At 45.6% G+C, this 13,227-nt stretch overlaps 3 protein-coding genes across 3 annotated transcripts; all 3 read left to right on the forward strand.

Annotated features, from left to right (window-relative positions):
- The first annotated feature begins 3,438 nt into the window (after nt 1-3,438).
- Nucleotides 3,439-4,231, forward strand: LOC148718677 (cuticlin-6-like). The gene has a single exon (XM_088739983.1). It carries the CDS (start codon nt 3,442-3,444, stop codon nt 3,925-3,927), a length of 486 nt encoding a protein of 161 aa, XP_088596109.1. The 5' UTR covers nt 3,439-3,441; the 3' UTR covers nt 3,928-4,231.
- A 292-nt stretch (nt 4,232-4,523) lies between these two features.
- LOC148718678 (cuticlin-6-like) lies at nt 4,524-6,390 on the forward strand. The gene is made up of 2 exons (XM_088739988.1): nt 4,524-4,860; nt 5,502-6,390. Exons 1-2 carry the CDS (start codon nt 4,524-4,526, stop codon nt 6,089-6,091), a joined length of 927 nt encoding a protein of 308 aa, XP_088596114.1. The 3' UTR covers nt 6,092-6,390.
- A 289-nt stretch (nt 6,391-6,679) lies between these two features.
- LOC148718679 (cuticlin-6-like) lies at nt 6,680-7,477 on the forward strand. Its single transcript, XM_088740201.1, has one exon. It carries the CDS (start codon nt 6,683-6,685, stop codon nt 7,166-7,168), a length of 486 nt encoding a protein of 161 aa, XP_088596327.1. The 5' UTR covers nt 6,680-6,682; the 3' UTR covers nt 7,169-7,477.
- Nucleotides 7,478-13,227: the final 5,750 nt, after the last annotated feature.

Genomic DNA, 13,227 nt, shown 5'->3' on the forward strand with positions numbered 1-13,227 from the left:
GTATACATCCGGGAACTTCTCGTTTCATGTTTTGAATGGCCACAAGCGATCTGAATTCGCCTTTCTTTCTCCTTAGCACCGCCGCCGTGTAGCACTCCCGTGGATCTGGCATTTATCATCGATTCTTCGGGCAGCATTGGCGCCAGAAACTACCGAAAACAAAAGAACTTTGTCAAGGAAATGGCGAAGAGTTTTGGCATATCTCCAAACGGCAGCCGAGCAGCCATGGTTCTATACAGTAACTCAGCTTCAGTGAAAGCTCGATTTGGCGAGTTTGCGGAGGAGAGCGAGTTCGCTCGAGCTGTAGAGGGTCTGCCTTACGAGAGAGGACTGACACGAATCGACAAAGCACTGGCCTTAACAGCCAGCGACATCTTCGCTAAAGGGAGCAGGGCGGGCGTGCCTAAGATTGCAATGCTGATAACGGACGGTACCCAGACCCCAGCAGCCGACGCCAAAGGCCTGAGAGAGGCTTCCGAACCATTGAGAAAGGCGGGCGTTCGCGTTCTAGCCGTAGGTATTGGCAAGGGTGTGGACAGAGCAGAACTACGACTTGTAACGGAGAGAGACGAGGATGTTGTGGTAGCGGCTGACTTCCAAGATCTGCTACTGAAACTCAGCAACCTAACTAGCCAGGCCTGCCAACTTGCCGGTGAGTACCAATAGACATTTGGATCTATTCATCCATTTTATGTATTTATTCATCTATTCTACTTATAGACGGTGAAAACAAGTTCACCAGATGTGGCTCTTGTGGCCTCAGTTTTGCTGAGACATTTGTTTTTCTTTCCTGGCCTTTGGTCATGCGTGGTGTTTTGTTTTGTTTTGTTTTGTTTTGTTTTGTTTTGTTTTGTTTTGCTTTGCTTTTGTTTTGCTTTTGTTTGTTTGTTTGTTTGTTCGTTTGCTTGTATGCTCGTTTGTTTGTTTTTTGTTTTAGATTTTTTGTTCCAGTTTGGTTTGGTTTGGTTAGGTTTGGTTTGGGTTTTATTTTGTTGCCCTTTTGGTTTCTTTCAATTGGCAAGCAATGATCGTTAAAAGAAAATAGTTGATATGAGAACCTGTAAGAGGTCTGTGCCACTCAATGGAGGTATACATCCGGGAACTTCTCGTTTCATGTTTTGAATGGCCACAAGCGATCTGAATTCGCCTTTCTTTCTCCTTAGCACCGCCGCCGTGTAGCACTCCCGTGGATCTGGCATTTATCATCGATTCTTCGGGCAGCATTGGCGCCAGAAACTACCGAAAACAAAAGAACTTTGTCAAGGAAATGGCGAAGAGTTTTGGCATATCTCCAAACGGCAGCCGAGCAGCCATGGTTCTATACAGTAACTCAGCTTCAGTGAAAGCTCGATTTGGCGAGTTTGCGGAGGAGAGCGAGTTCGCTCGAGCTGTAGAGGGTCTGCCTTACGAGAGAGGACTGACACGAATCGACAAAGCACTGGCCTTAACAGCCAGCGACATCTTCGCTAAAGGGAGCAGGGCGGGCGTGCCTAAGATTGCAATGCTGATAACGGACGGTACCCAGACCCCAGCAGCCGACGCCAAAGGCCTGAGAGAGGCTTCCGAACCATTGAGAAAGGCGGGCGTTCGCGTTCTAGCCGTAGGTATTGGCAAGGGTGTGGACAGAGCAGAACTACGACTTGTAACGGAGAGAGACGAGGATGTTGTGGTAGCGGCTGACTTCCAAGATCTGCTACTGAAACTCAGCAACCTAACTAGCCAGGCCTGCCAACTTGCCGGTGAGTACCAATAGACATTTGGATCTATTCATCCATTTTATGTATTTATTCATCTATTCTACTTATAGACGGTGAAAACAAGTTCACCAGATGTGGCTCTTGTGGCCTCAGTTTTGCTGAGACATTTGTTTTTCTTTCCTGGCCTTTGGTCATGCGTGGTGTTTTGTTTTGTTTTGTTTTGTTTTGTTTTGTTTTGTTTTGTTTTGCTTTGCTTTTGTTTTGCTTTTGTTTGTTTGTTTGTTTGTTCGTTTGCTTGTATGCTCGTTTGTTTGTTTTTTGTTTTAGATTTTTTGTTCCAGTTTGGTTTGGTTTGGTTAGGTTTGGTTTGGGTTTTATTTTGTTGCCCTTTTGGTTTCTTTCAATTGGCAAGCAATGATCGTTAAAAGAAAATAGTTGATATGAGAACCTGTAAGAGGTCTGTGCCACTCAATGGAGGTATACATCCGGGAACTTCTCGTTTCATGTTTTGAATGGCCACAAGCGATCTGAATTCGCCTTTCTTTCTCCTTAGCACCGCCGCCGTGTAGCACTCCCGTGGATCTGGCATTTATCATCGATTCTTCGGGCAGCATTGGCGCCAGAAACTACCGAAAACAAAAGAACTTTGTCAAGGAAATGGCGAAGAGTTTTGGCATATCTCCAAACGGCAGCCGAGCAGCCATGGTTCTATACAGTAACTCAGCTTCAGTGAAAGCTCGATTTGGCGAGTTTGCGGAGGAGAGCGAGTTCGCTCGAGCTGTAGAGGGTCTGCCTTACGAGAGAGGACTGACACGAATCGACAAAGCACTGGCCTTAACAGCCAGCGACATCTTCGCTAAAGGGAGCAGGGCGGGCGTGCCTAAGATTGCAATGCTGATAACGGACGGTACCCAGACCCCAGCAGCCGACGCCAAAGGCCTGAGAGAGGCTTCCGAACCATTGAGAAAGGCGGGCGTTCGCGTTCTAGCCGTAGGTATTGGCAAGGGTGTGGACAGAGCAGAACTACGACTTGTAACGGAGAGAGACGAGGATGTTGTGGTAGCGGCTGACTTCCAAGATCTGCTACTGAAACTCAGCAACCTAACTAGCCAGGCCTGCCAACTTGCCGGTGAGTACCAATAGACATTTGGATCTATTCATCCATTTTATGTATTTATTCATCTATTCTACTTATAGACGGTGAAAACAAGTTCACCAGATGTGGCTCTTGTGGCCTCAGTTTTGCTGAGACATTTGTTTTTCTTTCCTGGCCTTTGGTCATGCGTGGTGTTTTGTTTTGTTTTGTTTTGTTTTGTTTTGTTTTGTTTTGTTTTGCTTTGCTTTTGTTTTGCTTTTGTTTGTTTGTTTGTTTGTTCGTTTGCTTGTATGCTCGTTTGTTTGTTTTTTGTTTTAGATTTTTTGTTCCAGTTTGGTTTGGTTTGGTTAGGTTTGGTTTGGGTTTTATTTTGTTGCCCTTTTGGTTTCTTTCAATTGGCAAGCAATGATCGTTAAAAGAAAATAGTTGATATGAGAACCTGTAAGAGGTCTGTGCCACTCAATGGAGGTATACATCCGGGAACTTCTCGTTTCATGTTTTGAATGGCCACAAGCGATCTGAATTCGCCTTTCTTTCTCCTTAGCACCGCCGCCGTGTAGCACTCCCGTGGATCTGGCATTTATCATCGATTCTTCGGGCAGCATTGGCGCCAGAAACTACCGAAAACAAAAGAACTTTGTCAAGGAAATGGCGAAGAGTTTTGGCATATCTCCAAACGGCAGCCGAGCAGCCATGGTTCTATACAGTAACTCAGCTTCAGTGAAAGCTCGATTTGGCGAGTTTGCGGAGGAGAGCGAGTTCGCTCGAGCTGTAGAGGGTCTGCCTTACGAGAGAGGACTGACACGAATCGACAAAGCACTGGCCTTAACAGCCAGCGACATCTTCGCTAAAGGGAGCAGGGCGGGCGTGCCTAAGATTGCAATGCTGATAACGGACGGTACCCAGACCCCAGCAGCCGACGCCAAAGGCCTGAGAGAGGCTTCCGAACCATTGAGAAAGGCGGGCGTTCGCGTTCTAGCCGTAGGTATTGGCAAGGGTGTGGACAGAGCAGAACTACGACTTGTAACGGAGAGAGACGAGGATGTTGTGGTAGCGGCTGACTTCCAAGATCTGCTACTGAAACTCAGCAACCTAACTAGCCAGGCCTGCCAACTTGCCGGTGAGTACCAATAGACATTTGGATCTATTCATCCATTTTATGTATTTATTCATCTATTCTACTTATAGACGGTGAAAACAAGTTCACCAGATGTGGCTCTTGTGGCCTCAGTTTTGCTGAGACATTTGTTTTTCTTTCCTGGCCTTTGGTCATGCGTGGTGTTTTGTTTTGTTTTGTTTTGTTTTGTTTTGTTTTGTTTTGCTTTGCTTTTGTTTTGCTTTTGTTTGTTTGTTTGTTTGTTCGTTTGCTTGTATGCTCGTTTGTTTGTTTTTTGTTTTAGATTTTTTGTTCCAGTTTGGTTTGGTTTGGTTAGGTTTGGTTTGGGTTTTATTTTGTTGCCCTTTTGGTTTCTTTCAATTGGCAAGCAATGATCGTTAAAAGAAAATAGTTGATATGAGAACCTGTAAGAGGTCTGTGCCACTCAATGGAGGTATACATCCGGGAACTTCTCGTTTCATGTTTTGAATGGCCACAAGCGATCTGAATTCGCCTTTCTTTCTCCTTAGCACCGCCGCCGTGTAGCACTCCCGTGGATCTGGCATTTATCATCGATTCTTCGGGCAGCATTGGCGCCAGAAACTACCGAAAACAAAAGAACTTTGTCAAGGAAATGGCGAAGAGTTTTGGCATATCTCCAAACGGCAGCCGAGCAGCCATGGTTCTATACAGTAACTCAGCTTCAGTGAAAGCTCGATTTGGCGAGTTTGCGGAGGAGAGCGAGTTCGCTCGAGCTGTAGAGGGTCTGCCTTACGAGAGAGGACTGACACGAATCGACAAAGCACTGGCCTTAACAGCCAGCGACATCTTCGCTAAAGGGAGCAGGGCGGGCGTGCCTAAGATTGCAATGCTGATAACGGACGGTACCCAGACCCCAGCAGCCGACTCCAAAGGCCTGAGAGAGGCTTCCGAACCATTGAGAAAGGCGGGCGTTCGCGTTCTAGCCGTAGGTATTGGCAAGGGTGTGGACAGAGCAGAACTACGACTTGTAACGGAGAGAGACGAGGATGTTGTGGTAGCGGCTGACTTCCAAGATCTGCTACTGAAACTCAGCAACCTAACTAGCCAGGCCTGCCAACTTGCCGGTGAGTACCAATAGACATTTGGATCTATTCATCCATTTTATGTATTTATTCATCTATTCTACTTATAGACGGTGAAAACAAGTTCACCAGATGTGGCTCTTGTGGCCTCAGTTTTGCTGAGACATTTGTTTTTCTTTCCTGGCCTTTGGTCATGCGTGGTGTTTTGTTTTGTTTTGTTTTGTTTTGTTTTGTTTTGTTTTGCTTTGCTTTTGTTTTGCTTTTGTTTGTTTGTTTGTTTGTTCGTTTGCTTGTATGCTCGTTTGTTTGTTTTTTGTTTTAGATTTTTTGTTCCAGTTTGGTTTGGTTTGGTTAGGTTTGGTTTGGGTTTTATTTTGTTGCCCTTTTGGTTTCTTTCAATTGGCAAGCAATGATCGTTAAAAGAAAATAGTTGATATGAGAACCTGTAAGAGGTCTGTGCCACTCAATGGAGGTATACATCCGGGAACTTCTCGTTTCATGTTTTGAATGGCCACAAGCGATCTGAATTCGCCTTTCTTTCTCCTTAGCACCGCCGCCGTGTAGCACTCCCGTGGATCTGGCATTTATCATCGATTCTTCGGGCAGCATTGGCGCCAGAAACTACCGAAAACAAAAGAACTTTGTCAAGGAAATGGCGAAGAGTTTTGGCATATCTCCAAACGGCAGCCGAGCAGCCATGGTTCTATACAGTAACTCAGCTTCAGTGAAAGCTCGATTTGGCGAGTTTGCGGAGGAGAGCGAGTTCGCTCGAGCTGTAGAGGGTCTGCCTTACGAGAGAGGACTGACACGAATCGACAAAGCACTGGCCTTAACAGCCAGCGACATCTTCGCTAAAGGGAGCAGGGCGGGCGTGCCTAAGATTGCAATGCTGATAACGGACGGTACCCAGACCCCAGCAGCCGACGCCAAAGGCCTGAGAGAGGCTTCCGAACCATTGAGAAAGGCGGGCGTTCGCGTTCTAGCCGTAGGTATTGGCAAGGGTGTGGACAGAGCAGAACTACGACTTGTAACGGAGAGAGACGAGGATGTTGTGGTAGCGGCTGACTTCCAAGATCTGCTACTGAAACTCAGCAACCTAACTAGCCAGGCCTGCCAACTTGCCGGTGAGTACCAATAGACATTTGGATCTATTCATCCATTTTATGTATTTATTCATCTATTCTACTTATAGACGGTGAAAACAAGTTCACCAGATGTGGCTCTTGTGGCCTCAGTTTTGCTGAGACATTTGTTTTTCTTTCCTGGCCTTTGGTCATGCGTGGTGTTTTGTTTTGTTTTGTTTTGTTTTGTTTTGTTTTGCTTTGCTTTTGTTTTGCTTTTGTTTGTTTGTTTGTTTGTTCGTTTGCTTGTATGCTCGTTTGTTTGTTTTTTGTTTTAGATTTTTTGTTCCAGTTTGGTTTGGTTTGGTTAGGTTTGGTTTGGGTTTTATTTTGTTGCCCTTTTGGTTTCTTTCAATTGGCAAGCAATGATCGTTAAAAGAAAATAGTTGATATGAGAACCTGTAAGAGGTCTGTGCCACTCAATGGAGGTATACATCCGGGAACTTCTCGTTTCATGTTTTGAATGGCCACAAGCGATCTGAATTCGCCTTTCTTTCTCCTTAGCACCGCCGCCGTGTAGCACTCCCGTGGATCTGGCATTTATCATCGATTCTTCGGGCAGCATTGGCGCCAGAAACTACCGAAAACAAAAGAACTTTGTCAAGGAAATGGCGAAGAGTTTTGGCATATCTCCAAACGGCAGCCGAGCAGCCATGGTTCTATACAGTAACTCAGCTTCAGTGAAAGCTCGATTTGGCGAGTTTGCGGAGGAGAGCGAGTTCGCTCGAGCTGTAGAGGGTCTGCCTTACGAGAGAGGACTGACACGAATCGACAAAGCACTGGCCTTAACAGCCAGCGACATCTTCGCTAAAGGGAGCAGGGCGGGCGTGCCTAAGATTGCAATGCTGATAACGGACGGTACCCAGACCCCAGCAGCCGACGCCAAAGGCCTGAGAGAGGCTTCCGAACCATTGAGAAAGGCGGGCGTTCGCGTTCTAGCCGTAGGTATTGGCAAGGGTGTGGACAGAGCAGAACTACGACTTGTAACGGAGAGAGACGAGGATGTTGTGGTAGCGGCTGACTTCCAAGATCTGCTACTGAAACTCAGCAACCTAACTAGCCAGGCCTGCCAACTTGCCGGTGAGTACCAATAGACATTTGGATCTATTCATCCATTTTATGTATTTATTCATCTATTCTACTTATAGACGGTGAAAACAAGTTCACCAGATGTGGCTCTTGTGGCCTCAGTTTTGCTGAGACATTTGTTTTTCTTTCCTGGCCTTTGGTCATGCGTGGTGTTTTGTTTTGTTTTGTTTTGTTTTGTTTTGTTTTGTTTTGTTTTGCTTTGCTTTTGTTTTGCTTTTGTTTGTTTGTTTGTTTGTTCGTTTGCTTGTATGCTCGTTTGTTTGTTTTTTGTTTTAGATTTTTTGTTCCAGTTTGGTTTGGTTTGGTTAGGTTTGGTTTGGGTTTTATTTTGTTGCCCTTTTGGTTTCTTTCAATTGGCAAGCAATGATCGTTAAAAGAAAATAGTTGATATGAGAACCTGTAAGAGGTCTGTGCCACTCAATGGAGGTATACATCCGGGAACTTCTCGTTTCATGTTTTGAATGGCCACAAGCGATCTGAATTCGCCTTTCTTTCTCCTTAGCACCGCCGCCGTGTAGCACTCCCGTGGATCTGGCATTTATCATCGATTCTTCGGGCAGCATTGGCGCCAGAAACTACCGAAAACAAAAGAACTTTGTCAAGGAAATGGCGAAGAGTTTTGGCATATCTCCAAACGGCAGCCGAGCAGCCATGGTTCTATACAGTAACTCAGCTTCAGTGAAAGCTCGATTTGGCGAGTTTGCGGAGGAGAGCGAGTTCGCTCGAGCTGTAGAGGGTCTGCCTTACGAGAGAGGACTGACACGAATCGACAAAGCACTGGCCTTAACAGCCAGCGACATCTTCGCTAAAGGGAGCAGGGCGGGCGTGCCTAAGATTGCAATGCTGATAACGGACGGTACCCAGACCCCAGCAGCCGACGCCAAAGGCCTGAGAGAGGCTTCCGAACCATTGAGAAAGGCGGGCGTTCGCGTTCTAGCCGTAGGTATTGGCAAGGGTGTGGACAGAGCAGAACTACGACTTGTAACGGAGAGAGACGAGGATGTTGTGGTAGCGGCTGACTTCCAAGATCTGCTACTGAAACTCAGCAACCTAACTAGCCAGGCCTGCCAACTTGCCGGTGAGTACCAATAGACATTTGGATCTATTCATCCATTTTATGTATTTATTCATCTATTCTACTTATAGACGGTGAAAACAAGTTCACCAGATGTGGCTCTTGTGGCCTCAGTTTTGCTGAGACATTTGTTTTTCTTTCCTGGCCTTTGGTCATGCGTGGTGTTTTGTTTTGTTTTGTTTTGTTTTGTTTTGTTTTGTTTTGTTTTGCTTTGCTTTTGTTTTGCTTTTGTTTGTTTGTTTGTTTGTTCGTTTGCTTGTATGCTCGTTTGTTTGTTTTTTGTTTTAGATTTTTTGTTCCAGTTTGGTTTGGTTTGGTTAGGTTTGGTTTGGGTTTTATTTTGTTGCCCTTTTGGTTTCTTTCAATTGGCAAGCAATGATCGTTAAAAGAAAATAGTTGATATGAGAACCTGTAAGAGGTCTGTGCCACTCAATGGAGGTATACATCCGGGAACTTCTCGTTTCATGTTTTGAATGGCCACAAGCGATCTGAATTCGCCTTTCTTTCTCCTTAGCACCGCCGCCGTGTAGCACTCCCGTGGATCTGGCATTTATCATCGATTCTTCGGGCAGCATTGGCGCCAGAAACTACCGAAAACAAAAGAACTTTGTCAAGGAAATGGCGAAGAGTTTTGGCATATCTCCAAACGGCAGCCGAGCAGCCATGGTTCTATACAGTAACTCAGCTTCAGTGAAAGCTCGATTTGGCGAGTTTGCGGAGGAGAGCGAGTTCGCTCGAGCTGTAGAGGGTCTGCCTTACGAGAGAGGACTGACACGAATCGACAAAGCACTGGCCTTAACAGCCAGCGACATCTTCGCTAAAGGGAGCAGGGCGGGCGTGCCTAAGATTGCAATGCTGATAACGGACGGTACCCAGACCCCAGCAGCCGACGCCAAAGGCCTGAGAGAGGCTTCCGAACCATTGAGAAAGGCGGGCGTTCGCGTTCTAGCCGTAGGTATTGGCAAGGGTGTGGACAGAGCAGAACTACGACTTGTAACGGAGAGAGACGAGGATGTTGTGGTAGCGGCTGACTTCCAAGATCTGCTACTGAAACTCAGCAACCTAACTAGCCAGGCCTGCCAACTTGCCGGTGAGTACCAATAGACATTTGGATCTATTCATCCATTTTATGTATTTATTCATCTATTCTACTTATAGACGGTGAAAACAAGTTCACCAGATGTGGCTCTTGTGGCCTCAGTTTTGCTGAGACATTTGTTTTTCTTTCCTGGCCTTTGGTCATGCGTGGTGTTTTGTTTTGTTTTGTTTTGTTTTGTTTTGTTTTGTTTTGTTTTGCTTTGCTTTTGTTTTGCTTTTGTTTGTTTGTTTGTTTGTTCGTTTGCTTGTATGCTCGTTTGTTTGTTTTTTGTTTTAGATTTTTTGTTCCAGTTTGGTTTGGTTTGGTTAGGTTTGGTTTGGGTTTTATTTTGTTGCCCTTTTGGTTTCTTTCAATTGGCAAGCAATGATCGTTAAAAGAAAATAGTTGATATGAGAACCTGTAAGAGGTCTGTGCCACTCAATGGAGGTATACATCCGGGAACTTCTCGTTTCATGTTTTGAATGGCCACAAGCGATCTGAATTCGCCTTTCTTTCTCCTTAGCACCGCCGCCGTGTAGCACTCCCGTGGATCTGGCATTTATCATCGATTCTTCGGGCAGCATTGGCGCCAGAAACTACCGAAAACAAAAGAACTTTGTCAAGGAAATGGCGAAGAGTTTTGGCATATCTCCAAACGGCAGCCGAGCAGCCATGGTTCTATACAGTAACTCAGCTTCAGTGAAAGCTCGATTTGGCGAGTTTGCGGAGGAGAGCGAGTTCGCTCGAGCTGTAGAGGGTCTGCCTTACGAGAGAGGACTGACACGAATCGACAAAGCACTGGCCTTAACAGCCAGCGACATCTTCGCTAAAGGGAGCAGGGCGGGCGTGCCTAAGATTGCAATGCTGATAACGGACGGTACCCAGACCCCAGCAGCCGACGCCAAAGGCCTGAGAGAGGCTTCCGAACCATTGAGAAAGGCGGGCGTTCGCGTTCTAGCCGTAGGTATTGGCAAGGGTGTGGACAGAGCAGAACTACGACTTGTAACGGAGAGAGACGAGGATGTTGTGGTAGCGGCTGACTTCCAAGATCTGCTACTGAAACTCAGCAACCTAACTAGCCAGGCCTGCCAACTTGCCGGTGAGTACCAATAGACATTTGGATCTATTCATCCATTTTATGTATTTATTCATCTATTCTACTTATAGACGGTGAAAACAAGTTCACCAGATGTGGCTCTTGTGGCCTCAGTTTTGCTGAGACATTTGTTTTTCTTTCCTGGCCTTTGGTCATGCGTGGTGTTTTGTTTTGTTTTGTTTTGTTTTGTTTTGTTTTGTTTTGTTTTGTTTTGCTTTGCTTTTGTTTTGCTTTTGTTTGTTTGTTTGTTTGTTCGTTTGCTTGTATGCTCGTTTGTTTGTTTTTTGTTTTAGATTTTTTGTTCCAGTTTGGTTTGGTTTGGTTAGGTTTGGTTTGGGTTTTATTTTGTTGCCCTTTTGGTTTCTTTCAATTGGCAAGCAATGATCGTTAAAAGAAAATAGTTGATATGAGAACCTGTAAGAGGTCTGTGCCACTCAATGGAGGTATACATCCGGGAACTTCTCGTTTCATGTTTTGAATGGCCACAAGCGATCTGAATTCGCCTTTCTTTCTCCTTAGCACCGCCGCCGTGTAGCACTCCCGTGGATCTGGCATTTATCATCGATTCTTCGGGCAGCATTGGCGCCAGAAACTACCGAAAACAAAAGAACTTTGTCAAGGAAATGGCGAAGAGTTTTGGCATATCTCCAAACGGCAGCCGAGCAGCCATGGTTCTATACAGTAACTCAGCTTCAGTGAAAGCTCGATTTGGCGAGTTTGCGGAGGAGAGCGAGTTCGCTCGAGCTGTAGAGGGTCTGCCTTACGAGAGAGGACTGACACGAATCGACAAAGCACTGGCCTTAACAGCCAGCGACATCTTCGCTAAAGGGAGCAGGGCGGGCGTGCCTAAGATTGCAATGCTGATAACGGACGGTACCCAGACCCCAGCAGCCGACGCCAAAGGCCTGAGAGAGGCTTCCGAACCATTGAGAAAGGCGGGCGTTCGCGTTCTAGCCGTAGGTATTGGCAAGGGTGTGGACAGAGCAGAACTACGACTTGTAACGGAGAGAGACGAGGATGTTGTGGTAGCGGCTGACTTCCAAGATCTGCTACTGAAACTCAGCAACCTAACTAGGCAGGCCTGCCAACTTGCCGGTGAGTACCAATAGACATTTGGATCTATTCATCCATTTTATGTATTTATTCATCTATTCTACTTATAGACGGTGAAAACAAGTTCACCAGATGTGGCTCTTGTGGCCTCAGTTTTGCTGAGACATTTGTTTTTCTTTCCTGGCCTTTGGTCATGCGTGGTGTTTTGTTTTGTTTTGTTTTGTTTTGTTTTGTTTTGTTTTGTTTTGTTTTGTTTTGTTTTGCTTTGCTTTTGTTTTGCTTTTGTTTGTTTGTTTGTTTGTTCGTTTGCTTGTATGCTCGTTTGTTTGTTTTTTGTTTTAGATTTTTTGTTCCAGTTTGGTTTGGTTTGGTTAGGTTTGGTTTGGGTTTTATTTTGTTGCCCTTTTGGTTTCTTTCAATTGGCAAGCAATGATCGTTAAAAGAAAATAGTTGATATGAGAACCTGTAAGAGGTCTGTGCCACTCAATGGAGGTATACATCCGGGAACTTCTCGTTTCATGTTTTGAATGGCCACAAGCGATCTGAATTCGCCTTTCTTTCTCCTTAGCACCGCCGCCGTGTAGCACTCCCGTGGATCTGGCATTTATCATCGATTCTTCGGGCAGCATTGGCGCCAGAAACTACCGAAAACAAAAGAACTTTGTCAAGGAAATGGCGAAGAGTTTTGGCATATCTCCAAACGGCAGCCGAGCAGCCATGGTTCTATACAGTAACTCAGCTTCAGTGAAAGCTCGATTTGGCGAGTTTGCGGAGGAGAGCGAGTTCGCTCGAGCTGTAGAGGGTCTGCCTTACGAGAGAGGACTGACACGAATCGACAAAGCACTGGCCTTAACAGCCAGCGACATCTTCGCTAAAGGGAGCAGGGCGGGCGTGCCTAAGATTGCAATGCTGATAACGGACGGTACCCAGACCCCAGCAGCCGACGCCAAAGGCCTGAGAGAGGCTTCCGAACCATTGAGAAAGGCGGGCGTTCGCGTTCTAGCCGTAGGTATTGGCAAGGGTGTGGACAGAGCAGAACTACGACTTGTAACGGAGAGAGACGAGGATGTTGTGGTAGCGGCTGACTTCCAAGATCTGCTACTGAAACTCAGCAACCTAACTAGCCAGGCCTGCCAACTTGCCGGTGAGTACCAATAGACATTTGGATCTATTCATCCATTTTATGTATTTATTCATCTATTCTACTTATAGACGGTGAAAACAAGTTCACCAGATGTGGCTCTTGTGGCCTCAGTTTTGCTGAGACATTTGTTTTTCTTTCCTGGCCTTTGGTCATGCGTGGTGTTTTGTTTTGTTTTGTTTTGTTTTGTTTTGTTTTGTTTTGTTTTGCTTTGCTTTTGTTTTGCTTTTGTTTGTTTGTTTGTTTGTTCGTTTGCTTGTATGCTCGTTTGTTTGTTTTTTGTTTTAGATTTTTTGTTCCAGTTTGGTTTGGTTTGGTTAGGTTTGGTTTGGGTTTTATTTTGTTGCCCTTTTGGTTTCTTTCAATTGGCAAGCAATGATCGTTAAAAGAAAATAGTTGATATGAGAACCTGTAAGAGGTCTGTGCCACTCAATGGAGGTATACATCCGGGAACTTCTCGTTTCATGTTTTGAATGGCCACAAGCGATCTGAATTCGCCTTTCTTTCTCCTTAGCACCGCCGCCGTGTAGCACTCCCGTGGATCTGGCATTTATCATCGATTCTTCGGGCAGCATTGGCGCCAGAAACTACCGAAAACAAAAGAACTTTGTCAAGGAAATG

This window comes from Stylophora pistillata, chromosome 12 (assembly GCF_964205215.1).
Source record: "Stylophora pistillata chromosome 12, jaStyPist1.2, whole genome shotgun sequence".
NCBI classification, from domain to species: domain Eukaryota; kingdom Metazoa; phylum Cnidaria; class Anthozoa; order Scleractinia; family Pocilloporidae; genus Stylophora; species Stylophora pistillata.